Source organism: Nicotiana tabacum, chromosome 19 (assembly GCF_000715075.1).
Source record: "Nicotiana tabacum cultivar K326 chromosome 19, ASM71507v2, whole genome shotgun sequence".
Taxonomy (NCBI): domain Eukaryota; kingdom Viridiplantae; phylum Streptophyta; class Magnoliopsida; order Solanales; family Solanaceae; genus Nicotiana; species Nicotiana tabacum.
The window spans coordinates 48753587-48777235 of NC_134098.1; the positions used below are offsets into that span (position 1 = coordinate 48753587).

At 38.6% G+C, this 23649-nt stretch overlaps 1 protein-coding gene across 1 annotated transcript; it reads right to left on the reverse strand.

Annotated features, from left to right (window-relative positions):
- Positions 1-20645: 20645 nt before the first annotated feature.
- On the reverse strand, positions 20646-22246 carry LOC142173469 (uncharacterized). Its single transcript, XM_075239066.1, has 4 exons — positions 21896-22246; positions 21265-21504; positions 20747-21193; positions 20646-20663 (listed from the first exon to the last, which is right to left on the reverse strand). Exons 1-4 carry the CDS (start codon positions 22244-22246, stop codon positions 20646-20648), a joined length of 1056 nt encoding a protein of 351 aa, XP_075095167.1.
- Positions 22247-23649: the final 1403 nt, after the last annotated feature.

The following is a 23649-nucleotide window of genomic DNA, read 5'->3' on the forward strand; positions in this document are numbered from 1 at the left end:
TGCACCTATCATGCCGCTACGCGATAATACACGTATTCACCATAACTCTTGAACTACTAGTGGAATAAACACGTCATTGGCTAGAAACCTTTCACTTAGCTCATTTCAGAAGAACCAATGCAACACGCAACTAAATTTCCAAATCGCGGAAAACTACAAACCTCAAGTTGCGAACTAAACCGCCACGACTCTTCCGGAATCCATTTACACCACAAGTCCATTTGAATCAAATTCCTCCCAAATCAGTCAAGTTGTGGTGGAGCTCAAGCCCACGCGTACAACCACAAACCACATATATAACTTCATGCTGAAGGAACTGATAACTGCCACAATCATGCTGATTCAACTATTGCTAACCGACCTAACTTCTTCCAATTTATTCTCGACTTGCCTTCGAAATAATAATAGATCCATTCAAAAAAACGTAACGGACCAAATCCGCACTCGTCCCGAGTGACCCACATCACGAGACCACATCGTTTTATTACTCATGAATAATCTCATATTCTCCCTACGCGCACAATAGCATCTCTAACTGGTACACCCATTCTGCAAAACCTTCAGCGAACCCGAAGTTATTTCATCCTTTCCTCTAATACTGCACTGCATACCCAATGATAACATAGGACATTCCAAGTCCTTAGGCACTCCACTTAAATTCTTGAACCCACTAGGACCACTATTGAGAGTCACCCACTCTGACTCGGTCTTGAATATAAGCCAAACTCTAGTGCGCTTCTAGCACATGAATATCCTATCAAAGAAGCAGCCAACTTAATGCTTTTCCCTTGTACATTACACTCACAAGAAGCATAAACTCTGACTCTTCTCAAAACCTGAACATGAATTGATAAGGCCAAATACAGCATACATTACTCTCCTTTGCTCGAATTACCACTAATGTCTCGGGGGCCCCGGATGCAAAACGTATTGGAATTACACTCAGATTCGGATTTAGCCGCAGGTGCGAGCTCGCAAAAGTGATCCAATGATCGCAGAAGCGGCTGGGAGTGGGATGGCCAGTGTCTGCAGAAGAGAAGCTTTTCCCGCAGAAGCGGACTCGCTTCTGCAATAGAAGGACCGCAGATGCGGAGGGAGGCAGTATGGCCAGGGTCGTAGGTGCGCGAGGCGAGCCGCAGAAGCGCGCTCGTAGGTGCGATCAGTCCTGGGTCGTGCGTGTTTCGCAGATGCGGACAATCGACTGCAGGGGCGTCTATGCAGCACGGGCGATGCTTCCACAGGTGCGAAATCACTGGGGGCAGTGAGGGTGTTTTTAAATCAAACTTAGGTTCTTTTTCTCTCATTTGTATTTGGGATGGTCGATCGTGGAGCTCTTGGAGAGGGGTTTTTCACCCATCATTATGGGTAAGTAATTACTACTTAATGTGAGTTTAATACACGAATTTTGGATAGATTCTTAACATGCAAATTGTAGAAATTATGGGTTTAGTTAAAAAATGTAGGTTTTGATAAAAATGAGATTTGACTATGAAATTGGTTATTGAATTAAGTAAAAATTATATATTTGAGTTCGTGAGGCTATGGGTAATATTTATCTTCTAAAATTTCCAAAATCCGGGCACGTATTCCTAGGGTGAATTTTAGGAATCTTCCAATTTAGGTTGGATAATTACTCTAATAGCTAAATTATGAACTTTTGAGTGTATATTGGTTGAATTATATAATTTGACTAGTTTCGAAGGCATCAACTTGGGGATTTTAGAGTGTATTAGTGAACCGGAGGTGAGCTTGCGAACGAGGTAAGTCTCTTGTCTAACCCTGTAAGAGGGAACTCATCCTCTTAGGTGTATCTTGTTGTGTATTACTTGTGTGAGGAGCTACGTGCGCACGAAGTGACGAGAGTCCGTGCATAGCTATATTCCATGATATGTCCGGGTAGACTTAGATCTACTTCATGCTTTTAATTGTACTATTGTGCTTATCATGCGTATTAGTTGTCTTGAATAGAGCTGAGACTAGTGATTTAAAGTTACAATTATCGACTTAGCCTTCTTATTTCGGAAATTGAGGAATACTTAATGACTATAAAAAAATTCATGTCTTCTCGTCTCGCAAGTACTTCCGCGAGCGAGGTAAACTTCTCTACTCTAATAGGATCGAGTTGTTCGCCTTGGCAGTATCATAACACCACTCTTATGGGATCAGACCGTTCGCCTCGACAGTATGATGGTAATACTATTATTATGAGATCGGTTCGTTCGCCTCGGCAGTACTGAGTACCACTATTCATATGAGATCGGGCCGGCCGTTCACCTCGGCAAACTTAACAATAGAAACAATTCCAGCTTGGTTATTATTGAGTTATTTCCTTCACGGCCAGTTATAAGACGTTGGTGATGTTTTACGCACTTCTGTTGTATTTATTGTAGTTGCTTTTATTTGTCTCATTGATATATGTTGTATGCTCACCATGTCTACTTTAAGCACTTTTATTATTATTATTATTGACCTCTAGTAAGTGTCAAGTCGACCCATCGTCGCTACTTTTTCGATGTTAGACTAGATACTTATTGGGTACGTATTTTTCTCCGTACTCACGCTATATTTCTGACTGATGTGCAGGTACTGAGTCAAGTTCCACCAGTGGTTACGCGGGCGCGTAGTCGATCATCTACGGAGACTTAGTGGTGAGCTTCTTGCCTTGCGATGATCCGCAACACCGGAGTCTCCTTCTATCTTGTTTATTATTCCTCTCTGTCACTTTCGGACTATAGTTCTAGTGGTTTTGTATAATCTCTAGATTGCTCATGTACTTGTGACGCCAGATTTTAAGGATTTGTAACACTTATGTACTGTTGTACTTGTCATTTCCATCACCGCATAGTATGCACTTATTATGTTAATATTTTATTTAAAAAGACTTATCATAGTTGCATGAAATTTAATGTAACTAAAAATATGTTTAAAAGGAATAAATAAATAGTAGTTTCACTTGTGGGCTTGCCTAACGGCGACGTTAGGTGCAATCTCGACCTAGTACGGAATGAGTCGTGACACTTATACAAAAATATATAGGCTATTTTGGTAAGAATATGCTAAAAATAGAAGTCTAAATAAATATGTCATTTACAACTTGTTTTGGATGGTTGTTACCTATTGTATTGTATTGTATTGTTACTCAAAATTTTATTGAATCGTATCATCAAAGCGACTTATATAACGACGAAAAATGTCACTTTATGGAATGACCGATATGGCATGGTCACGTCGTTACCTTATTTTTTTTTCTCATCTTTCCCTTTCTTATTATTAAATAATTCTATTTTATCCTTTACCCAACCTTTTTATATTATAATTCTACCTCAAACCTTACTTTTTCTTTATAATATTATAAATATATTCTTTATATTGTTGGTGCATGACATCATAAAATGACGATAAATAATACAATCTATCCAAATATTATATACATCAAAACGATACAGTACAATGCAATACAATACTATATATACATTATGAAACGATACATAATGACCATCCAAACAAGTTGTTAGTGTCACGATTCAAAAATATCTTTAATTAAGAAGATACGAAACAATATCACACAAATAATTAATAATAGGAGTTTTTACTATAAAGTCGCCAGTGATAAAGTTTAATGCAATTCGTTTACAAAAGTTTTAGAAATAAAACCAATCCAATAATTTTTTTTATATTTTTTTTTTGTAGAATGCATATTATAGATTCAATGCACAAAAAAATAATATAAAAAGTAAAAATGATAAGGTCCTAGAAATGTTGATTGAACTTTTTCGATTCATTAAAAGATTCCATAATCGACAAAAAAGTCATATGTTATTTTCTTAGATATTAAATTAATGACGAAGTTCGTAACTAAGTCCATATCTTTTTTGTAATGTTTGTTGTCAAATGAGGTACGTGTTTTAATCACGCGCAAAGCGCATAGACTTAAACTAGTATTATATTAAACGAATGAAGGCCCTTATCGAAATGTCGTTCGACTTTTTTACCCCTTAAAAATAAATTTTATATTAGACAAAATCGTAATTTTATGCCTTGTTCCTAACATTTAGGAGCTTTAAATAAAATATTTCACATTAGACAAAATTATCATTTAATTTTTTTTCTAATATTTAGGAATTTGAAATCAACTAAAACTTATTTATTAAAACATTCATATTGAAATATTATGTAAGAAGTCCTAAACTTTTGGCCATTAAAATTATCCAGAAAAAATTCCTTGTATAAATTAAAGTCCTAATATTTAGGACCAAAAATAAAAAAAAAATAAGAACTAAATTTGACGTTGAAATACTTTCATATCTCGCCACTAACCATTAAATTTGGATTCAAAGCTATTAAAGGAAAAAATTGAAGAACTACTATACTATTGTTCTTTATTTGACGAAAAGAACTACTACTATTATTGATTTTCTAAGTGAAGCTAGATGAAGAATTGAGGTTAAAAAAAGGCCAATATACGACAAATACGAGGAATTTAATTTCTACCTATTAATTAAGAGCCTTTTGATAGGTACAAAGATGGTAAATTTATTAGTGATGTATATTATTAATTATTTTAATAAAATGAACTCCAACCAAATAAATATTTGGTTAATCATAAATGATGATGGACGACTCAATTATGAATGTACTACTACTGAATTTTCCTAATTAATAAACTCACAAAGTTTACAAACAAATTAATTAGAGTTGTTTGGATAATTATGTCGCCAAAAAATCAACAGCTGCCCCTCTTTACCCGGGAATGATGAAAGAGTTGTCGGGTAAAGAAAATGATGACCAATTTTGTCCGAATTGAGTGAGGAATGATGTATTTTGAAAAAATGGGGGTCGAACCCTGGTTCTTGAGTTGCCTACATATCCCTACTATTACGAAAATCAGGTCGTGTGTAGTTCTGGATCCAACGACTAATGAAACCGACAGAGTTGTTATAAGGGCAGTTGTATGTTTCAAAAAGGTTCTTTTGGATAGGATGGTGTTGCAAGTAACGGATAATTTTAGATGGAGTCATGAATGTGAATGAACGTTATCGATGTACGAGGTAGATATTTGAATGGTTATAGAAAAAAGGTAATCAATTGCTGATCATTGGTTACTTTTGAGGTGATTGAGAGATGTGAACATTGTGAACAGAAACCGGAGCGAGAATTGCTCCTGTTTGTAGGACAGCTTCCTCCCGAGTTACCTGCAAAACTTAAAATGCGGTGCATGCGAATATATATGGGTTATTGTAAAAATTTTAACATGATACAGATTCCCTTTGGACCATGAAGGTTGCCTTCGGACGATGAGGATGATGTCCTGGGCCATGAAGAGTATGGTAAAGGATTCATAGGCCATGGAATGGTATCTTTGGTCTATAAGGATGATGCCTTTGGATTATGATGCCTTCGAATAATGATATGTAATTTCGAGAGATCCCCAGGCCATGACATGGTGTCTACAGCCATGAGGATGGTGCCGTTGGACTATGACGCCTTCAGATAGTGTGGCGATATTTCAGCCCATGAAATGCAAGTATGTGGTAATATCGATCGCTTGATAAATGAAACAAATGATGCTTAGTTATTTGCGAGGACAAGACAAGACAAGGCTTAGTCTTGCATGAGATGAGGGCAGTGTTTAACCCTATGCAAAGAAAGGGGAGAGTGCTTAGTCTAATGCAAGGAGAGGCAATGTTTGGCCCTATGCAATGGTGGGGGCAGTGTTTAGCCCTATGCAAGGAGTAGAGGCAATGCTTAGTCTTATGCAAGGAGTAGAGACAATGTTTAGTCTTATGTAAAGGAAGGCAGTGCTTAACCTTATGCAAGGAAAGACAATGCTTAGCCTTATGCAATGATGGAGGTAGTACTTAGCCCCATTCCAGGTGAGGGCAGTGTCTAGCCCTATGCAAGGAGTAAAGACAATATTTAGTCTCATACAAAGGAAGGCAGTGCTTAGCCTTATACAATAATGAGGGCAGTGTTTATCCCTATGCAAGGAGTAGAGACAATGTTTAGTCTCATGTAATGGAAGGCAGTGCTTAACCTTATGCAAGGAAAGGCAATGCTTAGCCTTATGCAATAATGGAGGCAATGCTTAGCCTCATGCTAGGTGAGGGCAGTGTCTAGCCCTATTGATGAGTGGTGATTTTACCATTTATTTTAGTCTCTTTTCTTTAGATTTTGCATCCGTTAATTATAATATGAGGTTGTTTATGGTGTGTATTACTAGATTTTCAGGAAAATGAAGTCTTGAAGAGAATTAAAATCAAATGAAGTGAAATTAAGTAAAAGAGAGTTGAAACAATGCAAAATGCTTCAGTTATTTCGCCTCTGTAGAAGACAAGTCGTTTATGCGATCTCGCATCTGCGAGACAAGACCCGCCTCTGCGGAAGAAGACATGGATGGAAGAAATGGCATCTGTGATTGGTATACCGCATCACCGGTCGCGCTTCTGCGCTTTATGTCTACACTTTCGGACGCGCTTCTACGCATGGAGGTTCACTTCTGCGAAAGTAAATATTATTCAAAAAAGCCACTTCTGCGAGAGTGTATCCACATCTGCGGAGCCGCACCTGTGTTGATGCTTCCGCGGATGCGGTCAACGGGCATCAGCTATGGACAGGCTTGGCATTTCACACTTTCTCAAATTCCAAACCCACAAATACACGACCTAGATTTGAACATATCTTGAGAGAGAATACAAGTTTTGGAAGCTAGAGTTATTACACACATATTTTGGTATTGAAGATTTGAAGCTTTTGGTTGATAATGTCTTACTCATTTATGCTCATTTATTCGCCGTTGTCGGGGAATACGGTTTAAAAATTTCTATTTAGTGTGTGCTTTACTTTACGTCTTCTTCTATTCCATCACACTTTGCTTGCTTTGCTTGGTGTCACTAGGAAAACATGGGTGAGCCAGAAAAAGAAAATATTTTTGCGGATATAGATGAGTATATTGAGGATACAAATGCCATTGTCCCTCCAAGAGTTGATGCTGCCACCTTCAAGGTGGAATACAATCTAATCCTAATGATCAAGGAAGAGGGGTTTGTTAGAAATTCCATAGATGATGATCCTACACAACATCTCAGAAACTTCTTGGGTGTGTGTGCGATGCACTCAGAAGTTTTATATGGGCTTGGGTCCTATGAATTAATCCATAGCCAAAAATGCATCTTATGGATCCTTTATGGATAAAACATTTGCAAGGGTCACACAAATCCTTGACAAGATGGAAGAACATAACCAAGCTTGGCACTCGGAAGACACCACGAGTGGAATTGCATATGGTACTCCATCCTTGACTAACATGATTAACGAGAACCAAGAAAGGGATCAAGTAATTATCGGGCTTGCAACCAACATTAATGCGTTGACTAAGATGTTCACTGAAAGCCAAACAAAAAGGGTAAATGTTGTGGAAGATGTGCAACCCTTGCCAAATGAGGTTTACGAAGAAGCAAATTATGTCAACAACTCCCAAGGTGGTTACCAAAGACAACCCTACCAAGGTTCAGGACAACAAAACCAATGGAGGTCTAACCCGTAAGGGCAAGGCCATCAACAGTGGCGAAATGATAAAGGTAGTTCAAATAAAGGTAATTGGAGTAACAACAACAACAACTATTCAAATCGGAGTTCAAACCCCTATGTTCCACCAAAGGGGAAATATTCTAACTCTCCGCATTGGAAGGAAAGTTCTTCAAGTGAGTACAACTTGGAAAACATGCTTGAAAGAATATTACAAAATCAAGAAAGATCTGACACTTCAATAAAGAACATGACCGAGCTTGTGAGTTCTCACACCGCATCCATACAAAAGTTAGAAATGCAAATGAGAGATCTATCAAGAGAGCAAAATCCGAAGCAGAAGGGCACACTCCCGAGTGACACAATAGCAAACCCAAAAGGTAATGGGAGTGGTACCGCTTCTCATTGTATATCAATCACAACTCGAAGTGGGAAAATACTTCAAGGAGAGAATGAACAAATAGTCGAAGTGGAAGATCCTGAACAAGAGGTTGAGACACAAGTTGAGGTGCCAATTGTTGTTTAAGCTGAAAGACTCCCAAAGGAGGTGAAAATTCAAGAAGTGAACCGTGAAGAGGTTAAGGAAAAGGTAAAAGAGACACCAAAAGTTCTAGAACCAGTTCATATACCTCCTCCTCCTTTCCCTCAAAGACTTGCTAGGAGGGTTGATGATAGCAAACTTGAGAAGTTCTATGATATTCTCAAGCAATTATCGGTGAACATTCCATTTGTGGAAGCATTTCAAGAGATGTCGGTTTTTGCTAAGTACTTGAAGGACTTGATCACCAAGAAGAAAACCACCAAGAATGAAGTTGTGAATGTGCCTCATCGAGTTAGTTCTATCATTGTAATAACCATCGTTCAAAAGAAAGAGGACCCGTGAAGCTTTTACCATTCCATGCACTATCGGGTTGCGCAATTTTGCACGAGCTCTTTGTGATAATGGGGATAGCATCATCTTAATGCCTCTTTATATTTACAAGAAAAAGGGCTTAGGTATTCCTAGGCCTACAAGTATGAGGTTGCAAATGGACGACCGTTCAATAAAGAGACCGGTGGGAATTGTTGATGATGTTCTTATGAAAGTGGGGAAGTTCCTCCTGCCGACTTTGTTATCCTTGACTGTGTTGTTGATAAAGAAATCCCTATCATCTTGTGGATATTGTTCCTTGATACCGGAAGAGCACTCATGGATTTAGAACGAAATGAGATTAAGTTCCGAGTTAATGATGAAGAGGTTACCTTTCAAGCGAGTAAGGGTATGAAATTTCCACATGCATACGAAAGCATCTCAGTCATTGATATTGTTGATGAGGTAGAGGATGCAGTCGAGTTGAAGATGGAAGAAGAATGCCTTGGTGAGGCATTGGCGGCTATTTTGGTAAATTTTGATTGTGAAGACATGGAAGGATACATGGAACCGTTAAATGCATTAGAAGGGCTTGGGTCCCACACTTATGCACTTAGAATAGAGTCACTCCTCCCGCTAAGCCTTTAATTATCGAGCCGCCACAACTTGAGCTCAAGCCACTTCCACCGCACTTAAGGTATAAATTTCATGGCTGTAATGAAACTCGACCTATAATTGTTTTTTCTTTATTGAATGATGTGCAGGTTGAACACTTGTTGGATACCTTAAGGGAGCACAGACATGCCATTAAGTGGACAATAGCAGATATCGGAGGAATTCCCGATGGAATTTGTGAGCACAAATACAATTGGAGCAAGAGAGCAAACCTAGCGTGGAGCATCAAAAAGGTTAAATCCTTCCATGCAAGAGGTGGTGAAGAAATAAATCATAAAATGGTTGGATGTCGGGGTTGTCTAACCCATTGCCGATAGTCCTTGGGTGAGTCCGGTGCAATGTGTGCCAAAGAAAGGAGGCATGACCGTGATTCAAAATGCCAAGAATGAGCTCATCCCAACGAGGACGGTGACTGGGTGGAGAGTTTGCATGGACTACCGGAAGCTCGATAATGCTACTTGGAAGGACCATTTCCTTATGCCTTTTATTGATCAAATGCTTGATCGGCTAGCGGGAAGGTCATTTTATTACTTCTTGCATGGATATTCTGGCTATAACCAAATCAACATCGCCTTAGAAGATCAAGAGAAGACAACATTCACATGCTTGTATGGGGCCTTTGCCTTTAGCCGTATGCTATTTGGGCTATGCAATGCCCCGGCTACCTTTCAACGGTGCATGATGTCAATCTTCTCGGACATGGTGGAGGATTTCTTAGAGGTGTTTATGGATGACTTTTCTGTAGTTGGTGACTCCTTTGAGCATTGCCTTGACAACCTTAGGTAAGTTCTCAAAAGATGTGAGGAAACCAACCTTGTGCTAAATTGGGAAACGTTCCACTTCATAATGGACGAGGGTATTGTTCTGGGCCACAAAGTTTCCAAGCAAGGCATAGAGGTTGATCGGGCAAAGATCGATATCATTTCCAAGCTTCCTCCCCCCACTTCGGTAAACGGCGTTCGGAGCTTTTTGGGGCATGCCGGTATTTATAGGCGTTTTATCAAGGACTTCTCAAAAATTGCAAGTCCCATGTGCAAGCTCCTTGAAAAAGATGCAAAGTTTGAATTCGATGATAAGTGTCTCAAAGCTTTTGAGGAATTGAAAGTGAGGCTCACCACGGCACCTATTATTGTCACACCTGATTGGTCTCTTCCATTTGAACCCATGTGTGAAGCTAGTGGTATAGATATAGAAGCGGTACTTGGTCAACGGTATAACAAGATCCTTCATCCTGTCTACTATGCAAGCAAGACACTCAATGGCGCACAAATGAATTATATGGTGACGGATCAAGAACTGCTTTCCATTGTCTATGCTTTCAAAAAATTCTGGGCCTATTTGATGGGGTCCAAAGTGATAGTTTACACCGATCATGCTGCTCTCCGCTATCTTATGGCAAAGAAGGATGCTAAACCAAGATTGATTAGGTGGGTTCTTTTGTTACAAGAGTTTGACTTCGAAGTCAAAGATCAGAAAGGAACAGAGAATCAAGTTGCAGACCACTTATCTAGGCTTGAAGAGGCAGGGAGACAAAAAGAAGATCTTGAAATTAATGATGCCTTTCCAGATGAGCACATATTGGCATTGTCTAGAACCTTCACTCCTTGGTATGCCGACAACGCTAACTTCTTGGTTAGTGACCTTATCCCCGACGGATTGGAAGCTTATAAAAAAAAATGTTCTTGCGGGAGTGTAGGCAATACTATTGGGAGGACCCTTTTCTGCTCCGAAGTTTGCACTGACAACATCAGTCAGCATTGTGTTCCGGAAGATGAGGTAATGAAAATTCTCAAAGCATATCATGACTCCCTAGTTAGGGGCCATCATGGTGGAAACCGTACTGTGACAAAAATGCTTGAATATGGCTATTATTGGCCATCGATCTACCAAGACACAAATCAAATGGTCAAGGCATGTGATTAATATAAAAAATAAGGGTCAATTTCTAGAAGACATGAGATGCTTATGAACTTTGTGATGGAGGTCGAGATCTTTGATGTGTGGGGAATAGACTTCATGGGTCCCTTTGTAAGCTCTCACGGCATGACATATATCTTGGTAGCAGTAGATTATGTCTCCAAATGGGTCAAGGCAATCGCCATGCCCAACAATAAGGCCAAGAGTGTAACCGCTTATTTGAAGAAGAACATATTTACGCGGTTTGGAACCCCAAGGGCCATCCTCAGTGATGGTGGTTCTCACTTTTGCAACAAGACTTTCACCGGGCTACTCGAACAATATGGAGTCAAGAACAAGGTGGCCATCCTTTATTATCCTCAGTCGAGCGGCCAGGTTGAAGCTTCCAACAGGTAAATCAAAAATATCCTAGCAAAAATTATTAATGCAAACAGGACTGACTGGTCAAGGAAGCTAGATGACGCATTGTGGGCATATCACATATCATTTAAGACTCCCATTGGCACCTCGCCATACCAGTTGGTTTTTGGTAAGGCATGTCACTTGCCAGTAGATCTTGAACACAAAGCTATGTGGGCACTGAAAAAGTTGAATCTTGATTGGGCCGAAGTTGCTAATCTACGAATGACAAAACTCAACGAGATGGAAGAATTTCATCTTCATGCCTATGAGAGTGCAGCCATGTATAAGGAGAGAATGAAGTTTTTTCATGACAAGAAGATTTTGAAGTGGGAATTCAAATTCGGTGACTTGGTATTACTCTTCAACTCAAGACTCAAGTTATTTCCGGGCAAACTCAAATCCAAAGGGTCTGGCCCATTCAAAGTTGTGAATGTGTCTCCCTATGGTGCTATTGAATTGGAGTCTGAGGACGGGACTCGAACTTTCAAAGTAAATGGCCTACGGGTCAAGCATTACCTCGGAACCACAGGAGAAAGTCACTTGGTAGAACAATACACGCTCAAGGATAGTCCTACACCAACCCTCACCACCGATTAGCCAAAATAGGGACAACATCGTCATGCCGCGATGTTAAATCAAGCTATTCTTGGGAGGCAACCCATGTGTGGTAACACTTTTTGGTTAGATTTTAATTTCTGTAGGTTTAGTTGTTAGTGTTGAGCAGTTTGGCGTGTGTATTAGAATGCATGTAACCCAAAATACAATGAAACATGGTGCAAGGGAAGAGGAAAATGAAGGAAAATAAGACATGTGGTCTGCAGCAACATATGCAGTCGCACAATGGCTTTGCGGACTGCATAGTGGTCGCAGACACACTCAGAAGAAGATGCAATTTGGGCCTTAAAAAATGATATGAGATTTTTCTTTCTGCGGCCCGCATAACGATTATGCGACCGCAGAATCGATCGCAAAGCTGGTTTGCCTCATGCAGTCACTAACTCATCGCATAACACATATGCGACCGCATAATGTGTTATGCGATGCAGTTTCTCACCGCGGACCTCCCAAGTATTAAAACCCTAAATCACTTTGCATTTCAGTCGCTCATTCACACTCTCACACACACAAGCACTGCATAACACAAAAGCAAAGATAAAATTAAAAAGAAAAAAAAACCAAAAACATTGAAACAACACCACAAAATCACAAAAATAAAAAGGAATTGAAAAGGAATGGGTGACATATTTCATGCTTCAGGACAAAATCTTCAAATCATCTGCTATTTGGTATGTAAAATTCCACCCTTACTCTTGCTTGATCAAATTGAATAATAACATGTGCTTTCATTCCCTTTCCCCCTTCTTCTCAATCCCTTGATGTGGGTATTCATGTGTGCATGATTGAATTGAGAATCATTGTTTAGGGGAAGAATTTATGATGTGGGCGAATTGGAATTTAGGGATTTAAATCTACAGAGTAGGAGTATAATAATAGGGGTTGGGAAATTCTGTTCCATGACTGAGTGTTGCTATTAGAGAACTCTGTATTTGAGACTGGGTAGGAAGACTTTTCTTGACTGAAGACGATGATCTTTGCGTTCTGCATAACTGGTTTGCGGTCCGCAAAGTCATCGCATTTTTTGCCCTAGGTAGGTTTCTAAAAGGGACTTGTGTGGTTGGATTCGCGACCGCATAAATGTTTCGTGGACCACAAAAGTGCCGCACACTGAGGCAGTTAATTTTCCAAATTTGAAGAACAAAATGCGACCAATCTGTGGTCACATAAGTTGTTTTGCGGCCACTTCTTCGGACCGCATATCCTACTTTGCTTCTGAGGGGTGTATTATGCAATAGGTTTGCAGCTCGAAGAGTTGTTATGCGATCGCATACATGATCATAGATACCCCATGACTCTTTTATTTCCTCTCAATATGTTTCCCACGCTATATCAAATAATAACTCATTGATTAATTGACAGGAATGGCACCAAAGAAATCCCTTGTATCGCGACCACCTCCCACTCGAGGAAAGAAATGGGTTGCTGCTCTGAGCCAACAAGAACATCAATCCAAACGCCCATGGCCTGACACAACCAGAAGTACATATGAGCATTCCTCCCAGTCTGAAGAGGAGGAAGCACAGACTGATCTTATGCCATATGTTGACCTCCATGTTAAAGCACGCTGGAAAAGAGGTGAACATCACAGGTTTGGGGTTTCCGGCTCTTGGAACATGTACAGAGATGGCTTAGCAAAGAGAAAAATCCTTGAAGAGAAGCAGCTAGGCTTGACGGTTTAAAAGAACACTACCCTCATGTGCTCGAAAATATTAAAGATAGGAAATGGGAGTTCTTCACTCAATTTCCAGGGGAGTACAACGAGACGCTCGTTAGGGAATTATATGCTGCATATGCTGCCTCCAGGAACGCTGAGCAGATGCGAAATCATAGATTCTTGCAATATTTCCTAGTTCGAGGGGTTCAATTACTTTGTGATACCTCGTCGATCAATGATATATATTTTAAGGATTGGGAGCCAGGCACAGCTGAATATGATGCAAAAATTGATAATAAGGAATCCGAGCGTGCTTGGGTTGCCTCCGTCATAGCCAATGGAACTCCATCTTGGATCGCTCCGCGCTAAAAGATTCTCAAGAGGGATCTCACCCGAGAAGGTCAGTATTGGCTCAGTTTGGTCTGCTCTCGTCTAATGCCTTCTAGAAATGAAACTGACATAAGTATCGAGAAAGCAATCCTCATTGCATGTATCATGAAGGGTATCAAAGTTGATATGGGAGAGATTATATTTCGTGAGCTTGGGATCCGAGCAAATCAGAAAGAAACATCGCTCCCCTTCCCATGCTTGATCAATGCTTTGTGTAAAACTGGGGAAGTTCCTCTTATCCCCAAACATGACCGTATCAAAAAAGCTTTTCAAGATATTGACATCACCCGGATCAATGATGTTGCAGAAAAAGTGATAGAAAATACACCAAAGCCTTCACTCACTCCTCCTCCAGACTCAGCAGAACCTGCTACTCCATCAGTGGCTGACACTCCTTCCACACCAGCCACCTCCACATCCATTTCCAGACCAGCCACTACACAACGACCTGCTTCCTCACCTGCACTCTCAAAGCTTGGTCTTCTGGCACAACATGCCAATGCCAAAGTAGACAGATTGACGAAAGAACTTCCAGCTCTCATCCGGCAAGCACTGGACCCTATCCAAATTTCAGTGAGTGTTCTTCAAAAATAGCATCAATCACATGAAGATCAACTCAAGAACTTTGAAGTGCACCTTGAGAGGGTCGAGCGGGGTGAAGCTAGAGACATGCCTCAACTCCAAAAGGATGTAGCTGAGATGGAGTCAGAGCTGCACAAGATGTATAATCTGGAGTTTGAATTGACCTCCATTCTTCTGGAGGAAGGGGAGCAGGGCACTGGTACCTCCCACATTGTGAGCCTTGACCTAGATTTCACAAACCTCATGACAGCTCCGGTGGCCCATGGTATTGAAGCTTCACAAGCTCCGGACTCTGTTGTGCACATTGATACTCATTCAGAAGAGGAATCCGGAGGGTCTGAGGGGGAAAGAGGGGAAAACTGATGAGGAGGAAACTGATGAGGAGGGATTTCTTGAGAAGGATGATGATCAGTGGGACAACATAGGTAAACAAATTGTTGTTTCTACATATACACCGGGTGAGGAAGAAGCCAATGTGCAGACAGCTATCGTACACTCCCTTGCAGATATGGTTATCAAGCTTACTACCATGACCACACAACCATCATCTGGTGAGGCTAGTAGTTCCCAAGTCCAAGACCCAGCTTCGTAGCAGGTGGAGCTTCCTATTCTGGTCTCAGACACCACTGCACAGTCAGATGTTCCACTCATTGCCTCCATAGTGTCAGCCTCCGACCCCACAGCTGCCTCGGATGTTCCAGCCCTTCCAAGCGCTTAGTGTGCCCTAGGAAGCCCCTGAACTTTGCTCTTACTTTCTCAATGCATTGGGGACAATTCATGCTCTTTGGTTGGTGGTGTGGTACTCATATTTTTGTTTAAAACTTGTATATAAACTCTTTACCTTAATAGTGTAGATTTGTATATAACAATAAATTCCCCTTGGTTTTTTTCGTTGGGTTCTTTTCCAAGGGTGTAATAGCAGAACCATGGCGGTAGCACAAAACGTTTTGACTTGTTTGGTGTTTTTGTTCTAGCTTCAAGCATGTGATAAGTTTTTGTTGAATTAATTGCACGTTTCTAAATTCTTAAATAAACGGTTAGTCATTCTTGTGAAATTGAGGCTTGCTATTTGATTTTGTGCTTTCTTAGAATCTCAAATATCATGTGATGAAGCTTTGAGTTGCCTTGTATTCACTTGAGGGTTGAAGTTATGCCGAGTCAAATAGTTCAGGCATTGTGAGTGAGTGAGGATTTGTATAAATAATGCATGTGCTTAACTTGTGATGTCTAGAACTTGCCCGGTTGATTTTTTAATGCAATTCTCATGTTAATTATTGGGTGTTGAAATGATCTTAGGCTCTCTTTGTGATTGCTAACTAATTTTTAACCAAATTGACCTCCCTGATACATCTATTATCCTAGTTACCCCATGTTGAGCCTTTAACCTTTTATTTGGCTACCATATTACAAACCTTTACCCCCTTTGTGAAATAATTCACTCTTTTGAACCCATCCTTCCTTAAACGATTAAGAATGAGGCTAAAAGCCTAAGTTGGGGGTGTCGGCGATAAGTGGAAATTGGTAAGGTTGCTCATTGTGCGTAGAAGCAAAAAACCTCAAAGTTGTGTATATGAAGATATTCAAGCTCCAAAGGAAAAATAAAAGGAAAACATATGTTTTAAAAAAAGAATTGGTGTGGAGTCTTGAGAAAACTAGAGAGGTACTTTAATGTGGTTCTATGTTGGTAACTCGATGCCAATTGGGCTATGTAGTTTAAAAAGAAGCAAAGTGCAAAAAGAAAGACAAATGTGAGTAGTGTTCAAGGAAAGTGTAGTCACTTGTATCCCAAATGCTTATCCTACCCTTCCCTAAACCTTCATTATAAGCTTAAAAAGTCCTTATGGGATCTCCAACCGAACGTTCTTAAATAAGAGGCGAATTAAAATAAGGGCAAGCTTATGGCATGATATTTTGTAAGTGAGTGAGTGTCTTTGTGCATTTGCCCCTTGTGTTGTTATTGTAAATATGATGATTTTGGGACTTTCTTTCTTGTGAGGGCACATGGATTAGGATGGATTGATGACATTGATATGTCCCAAATTGAGTAAATTGAGCATATGTAGTAGACTAGTGCTTTTGAGTCACTTCTTGAGGCTTGGTTGTTGTCACTTGATCATTTCGAAATCCCAATGCTTTTTTGAAGTTGTTTTTAAATGAGGGAGTTATTTGGTAGAGATTCACATGCTTGAGCCTAATTATTAATACCAACCAAATCCATAAGTATGGTGCTTAATTGGAGAATGTGATGAGTAAATGATAGCAATGCTACTTGTGCTTTAAATAGTATAACCTCATTGAATTGTTGGTTTTGATTTGCTTGAGGACAAGCAAAAGCTTTAAGTTGGAGGTGTTGATGAGTGGCGATTTTACCATTTATTTTAGACTCTTTTCTTTAGATTTTGCGTTCGTTAATTATAATATGAGGTTGTTTATGGTGAGTATTTCTAGATTTTCAGGGAAATGAAGTCTTGAAGAGAATTGAAATCAAATGAAGTGAAATTAAGCAAAAGAGAGTTGAAACAATGCAAAATCCTTCAGTTATTTTGCATATGCGGAAGACATGTCGCTTATGCGATCTCGCATCTGCGATATAAGACCTGCATCTGCGGAAGAAGACCTGGCTAGCAGAAATCCTATCTGCGATTGGCATACCGCATCAGCGGTCGCGCTTCTGCACTTTATGTCCGCATCTGCGCAGGGAGGTCCGCTTCTGCGGAAGTAAACATTGTTCAAAAAATCCGCTTTTGCGAGTGTGTATCTGCATTTGCGGAGCCGCACTTGCGTTGATGCTCCTGCAGGTGCGGTCAACGGGCTTCAGCTATGGACAGGCTTGGCATTTTACATTTTCTCAATTCCAAACCCACAAATCACGACCTAGCTTATTGGAAACAGATATTTGGCATATCTTGGGCAGCTTTGAACATATCTTGAGAGAGAATACAAGTTTTGGAAGCTAGGGTTCTTGCACACACACTTGGGTCTTGAAGATTTGAAGCTTTTGGTTGAGAATTTCTTACTCATTTATGCTCATTTCTTCATTTCCTTGATTTGTATTGTATATTTAAGTGTGTAGTATTTTTTCCAACACTTGAATCTTGTTTATGGGAATATTCATATTTAAAGTGTGGATTAAATATCTTGTTGTGCTTATGTATTGAACGATTTTTAGTTATATTGAAGTGAGCTATTGTTTCTTTAATTATTCTTGTTCTTTAATATTTCCAAAGGGATTATCTAACCCTAGGACTCGCCCATTTATTTCGAATTAATTTTGGAAAAGATAATTTGGGTTGGGAAAGATTAATTAACAAGAACTGGAGGCTTTAACCCTCACTTATAGATTCTACATAGGGATAGGATTGAACTACTTGTAGCCATATTCGGTGTGCTTAATCTCTTAATTATTTTAGGGATAATTCAATTAGGAAGTTTTGTTAATCTTTGGAAGAAGCTAATATAGAATTATTACCCGAGGCTAATTAACATAACCTCGCTCATATTTGTAAAATCGTAAAATACATTAGATCGTTACTTGAGTGTAATTCCCCGTGCATCCATACTTGTAGCCACTGATCATTTTACTTGCTTTCTAGGTTAGTTTACATTTCGTAATTAGTTAAAAATATTTTCTCAAAACCATTCTAAGTGTTTGGCTTAGCATAATAAGTGATAATTCTCTTACACGCCTAATCGCCTACATATTGTGTAAGCTGTTACTCTAAGCTGTTGTGCCAAATATAGATAATCTTCTACCATGGGTAATATTTATCCATAACGGAGTACCGAAAGGATAAGCTTTTTCAGGAGACTTATTTCCAATGGAGTACTAAATAGATAAACATATTTACGACAGAGTCTCATATGGATAAGCTTCTTCAGGAAGCTTATTTACAACGGAGTACTAAATGAACATCCATAATATAATATATTTATAACACTCCCCCTTGAATATTCATTAAAATATAATGTGCCTCATTAAAACCTTACTAGGAAAAAATCCTGTGGGAAAAAATCCTAGTGAAGGAAAAAGAGTACACATATTAGTAATACGCATTGCTAGCTGCCTCATTAAAAACCTTATAAGGAAAACCCTGTGGAAAAAAATCTTAGTAAGGAAAAAAGAGTACATCGCGTATTTTACTCCCCCTGATGAAAACCTTGTTTCAAATATTTAAATCTCCACATTCCAATCTTGTATACCATCTTCTCAAAAGTTAAAGTTGGTGAAGATTTAGTGAATAAATTTGTCGAATTGTCACTTGAACGGATTTGTTGCACATCAATGTCACCATTTTTCTGAAGATCGTGTGTGTAGAATAATTTTGGTGAAATGTGCTTCGTTCTATCTCCTTTTATAAATCCTCCTTTCAATTGGGCTATGCATGCAGCATTGTCTTCGTATAAAATTGTAGGTCTTTTCTCACATTCCAAACCACATTTTTCTCGAATAATATGAATTATTGATCTCAACCATACGCATTCCCTACTTGCTTCATGAATAGCTATTATTTCAGCATGATTTGAAGAAGTAGCAACAATAGATTGCTTTGTGGAGCGCCATGATATGATAGTACCTCCACATGTAAAAACGTACCCGGTTTGAGAGCTAGCTTTATGGGGATCAGATAAATAACATGCACCTGCATAACCAACAAGATCTGCACTATCTTTGTTAGCATAAAACAAACTCATATCAAGAGTTCCCTTTAAATATCGCAATATATGCTTAATCCCATTCCAATGTCTTCGTGTAGGAGAAGAACTATATCTTGCTAGTAAATTAACAGAAAATGCTATGTCAGGCCTTGTAGCATTAGCAAGATACATTAGTGCACCAATTGCACTAAGATAAGGTACTTCGGGACCAAGGAGTTCCTCATCCTCTTCTGGAGGTCGGAACAAATCTTTATTCACATCAAGTGATCGAACAACCATTGGTGTACTCAATGGGTGCGCTTTATCCATGTAAAAGCATTTTAAGACCCTTTCTGTATAGGCAGATTGATGGATAAAGATCCCGTCTACTAAATGTTTAATTTGCAGACCAAGACAAAGTTTTGTCTTTCCAAGATCCCTTACTAGTATATATTCTGCATATTTGATTGTTCTAAATGGCATGTTGAATAACTAAGTCATTTAATTGCTTTCAATCCAATTCATTTGACATGAAAGACAACAACAAGTGTAAAAATGAAAAACTTATATTCCAGTCGTAAAAATAGATAATTGGATAACTGAAATTGAAAAGGCAACAAAATGGACAACAATGAACTGAAAATTCATCAACAAATATTAACCTTGATTCATAACGTACCAACTATCAACATTCATAAAGTGCGTTTAATAAGACAACTGGATACCATATTATAACCCCAAAAAGATGTCAACACCTAGTTATAACATGGCATCCAACTGTCACAACCAAAGAACCACAACCAAAATATAAAGTTTACTATCATGGTAGTAATTACAACACTTCCAAAAATTTACATCATAAAAGTTCACTAGAAGCAAATTTCCATCACTTCTGCTCTTTACCACTACCCTTTCTTACTTGCAACTTGGTCAACCTTTGTTTGTTCAACTGATTTCCAGTGATGGCAGAATTTTCCATCCATGTTATTCCTTTTGCTGAGAAAGTAAGCTTCGATGGCTGACTTACACCGCTTGAATCACCAACAAATCTAATTTGCATGGTTGTAGCTGGTACACTTTGTTGCCTCAACTCGAGTATTATCCTTGCTTCTGAGATACTCTTTGGTCTTATAGCTATCAGGCTCAGTTATGGATCTCAAAATCTAGACATTCATTGCTAGTTGGAAGCTTCCTTTGAACTGCAGGGGTTGGCATAAACACAAAGTTGCTGGATTAACTAGCTTGACTGTTTTGACTTGGCTGGGATGCTGATAAATGGAAGTCATCTTTAGTTGGGATATCTGCAACAGTTGGGGATATAGGTTGTTCATCATCAGGTTCATCAACCAAAGTTCTTTGTTTTTGTTTCTGCTTTCTCCTTATTTTGCCACCCATTGATTATTTTCCTTTAGAGTGCTATTATCAATATACACAATTATATGTTAGAACAAGGAAGAATAAAATAGAAGCATAAATTTATTGTTCAAGAGATAGATTACCTTGGCACATCCCCTAGCATTATGTCCAGGTTCTCCACAGTTATTACATGTCATTACTCTCCCTTTCCTGGATTGAGACCATTGCCCTTGCCTATTAAAGGACTCATTTGTCTTTATTATTCTTTTTACTTTTGGCCTGCCAGCCATTCTTACAAACTCAGGTGGTTCCATATTCTGTGAGGGGTCTATCTTCCAGAACTTTTCTCCTCTCACAGGTTGTAACTTATGAGAATAAGTTTGGAGATATGCCTCTTTGGAAAGGTACCGGTGAATCTCACTTAAAGGGTCAACCTTTTTGTACAGTAGGGCACAAATTGCATGAGGACATGAGAGTCCACAAAGGTCCCATGTCCTGCAAGTGTATTTTTTTGCCCCCAGATTCACAATGTGCCTATCATTACCTTCTGTCACTTTATAACCTTGGTTAGCATTGCCATTCACATGACACTTTTGTGCAATCGTTATGAATTGGTTATACAAATTTAGAGTCTTGGGGCTGTATTCATTTCCCTACCCACCACTTCAGCTTCATTATCAGTCAACATGTTCATAACCTTGATTCTGATCTCCTCTAACATCTTTATAATTGGCTTGTGTCTGGCTTGCAATATCCATGCATTGAAGGACTCAGTCAGGTTATTATCAACTGACTGATTCTTGTAGGTAGTATCAAAGAATGCCCTACTCCAGCAAGTAGGTGGATACTTTAACAGATCTTCAATAACAGCCTTAACATCATCATCCACTTGACTCACACTCTTTAAATATTATCTTAGAAGTCCTCTTCATAGGTACTCCAAGCTGCCCACCAAAGATATTTCTTGTATTCCCCTGACCCCCATCCCTTGCACCAGTTTGCTTCTATGTGTCTCACACAAAATCTGTGGTGGGACTCATGAAGAACTCCTAAGATTGAATCAATTAGCCCCTTAATATAAAGTAAAGAAGAATTAAAATCTATATATACATATTGGTAAAATAATAAAATAATAAAGTAAAGTGTTCATACCTTCTGTATATCCAAGATAAAAGTGATTCCTTCACCCATCTTAAGGTCCAATGATGTTTGTAGATGACTTAAAAACCAATTTCACGTGACTTTTGTTTCTTTATCCATAATAGTCCAAGCTAATGGATAAAATGGTTTACAGAGTCTTGACCAACTGCCACCAAAAGCTGACCCTTAACTTTCCCTTTCAAAAAAGTTCCATTCAACCCTATAAAGGGTGTCAACCAATTCTTAAACCTCATCTTCATTGCATAAAAACTTATGTACATCCTTAAGAACCTTCTCTTGCCTTCAGCTAGAGCATCCTTTGATAAGTTAACTATCACATCAGTTCCAGGATTACTAAACTTCAATTCAATAACATATGCCACCAACTTATTATATTCATCAGTAAAACTCCCTTCAAGACTCTCCAAAATCAATCTTTTTGCCCTCTTACACTTTACCTCACTAATATTTACATTAAATGCAGCCTTCAAGCTTGCCCTCATCTCTCAAACTATAATATTTGGATCATCTTGCAACTCTCTCTTGAAGTATGCAGCAATGGTCTTGGCATTAACTCTATAATTCTCATATGCAGGTTCACAAGTGTGCTATGAATTTAAGGCCCTGAATTCAGTCCCACCCCCTGAAGAATTCTTAGATATGTGACATACAAAAGGGCAACCAACTTCACAAATGTACCTAAGCCTAGTTGGGTCACTTTTAAGTTGCTCTAACCCATAACCATTTGCAAGTACATACATATTTATCACTTTCCCACCTTCAACAATATCTTTGAATGTCATGGACCTATCCAACTCTTTATAGTTAGTCAATTTATCATTAATGTCTCTCTTCTTTTGTGTAAAAAGTTTCTCTAGTCTATCAAAATCATAATCTGAAGAAACAACATATTCATTATCATCACAATTATCACTTTCATCACAATCAGTGGCAGCTTCAAGTTCATCAGGTTCATCATGCTCATTGTGATGGATTATATTAGGTACATTAATACTTGGCTCACATTCCTGTACAGAAAATATATTAATAACATTAAACTGGTTGTTAACAAAGTTCAATAAAGTTCTAATGCCATAATCACCTTTTATTTCATAGTATCTACCAGAAGGACCATTAACTATCAGTTGTTGGACTCCAATATACCCCAAGTTAGAAACATATTCATCCACTAAATCATTATAGGAAAGCAAGTCAGAGCAAAACCTTATTTGGTGTGCATAAATTTTCTTGAGTATGCCACGAGTGGTTTCTTGACCCACTCTCCACCATGATAAAAAACCAAATCCAATAGGACCATTGTCAGTAAACTGCAGAATAAAGAATATACATATTTAAGGCACACTAAAATCACTTAAGGTAAAAAAATAAAGAAACAATATAAAATACACACTAAAACCAGACAACATAAATAAACAAAGACTAATGGAAGTCAGAACAAAATAGAATAATAGAAGGTACAGAGATAAAGGCAGATAAAGGCAGAATAAAATAGAAGGTACCACACATTGAAGAAGTCAGTCAACTTTAATAAACTAATAGATGCAGCCATGGATATATGGGACCATACATTAAAGTATTATAGTAACAAATAAAGTATTCCCTGCCCCACCCTCCAATAAATAACATAGAAAAGAACAAATGAAAGCCAATACAAAAAATCTAATTCGCCTATTTTCTACCAAAAAAAATCAAAGGAAGCTGGGACCACAAAATATTAAAATTGAAACCCTAAACCACCAAAGTACTTTTTAATACCAAGAAAGCATAAACCAGATATGAGGCACATGCAAATAAAAAGAATAAAATTAGGGTTTAATAATGAAAAATCACATGCAACTGAATACAAACGCAAAACACATACTTACCAGTTTGAAATTATCGATAA

What these genes read in the sequence shown, in the direction of transcription:
- LOC142173469 (XM_075239066.1), bottom strand. Translation starts at nt 22,246, where the DNA reads ATGAGGGCAAGCTTGAAGGCTGCATTTAATGTAAATATTAGTGAGGTA. An exon ending in TGGCAGTTGGTCAAGACTCT is followed by an intron (nt 21,505 to 21,895) that starts GTAAACCATTTT and finishes TAATATTTAAAG; the next exon opens with AGTGTGAGTCAAGTGGATGA. An exon ending in CTGATAATGAAGCTGAAGTG is followed by an intron (nt 21,194 to 21,264) that starts GTGGGTAGGGAA and finishes ATTGCACAAAAG; the next exon opens with TGTCATGTGAATGGCAATGC.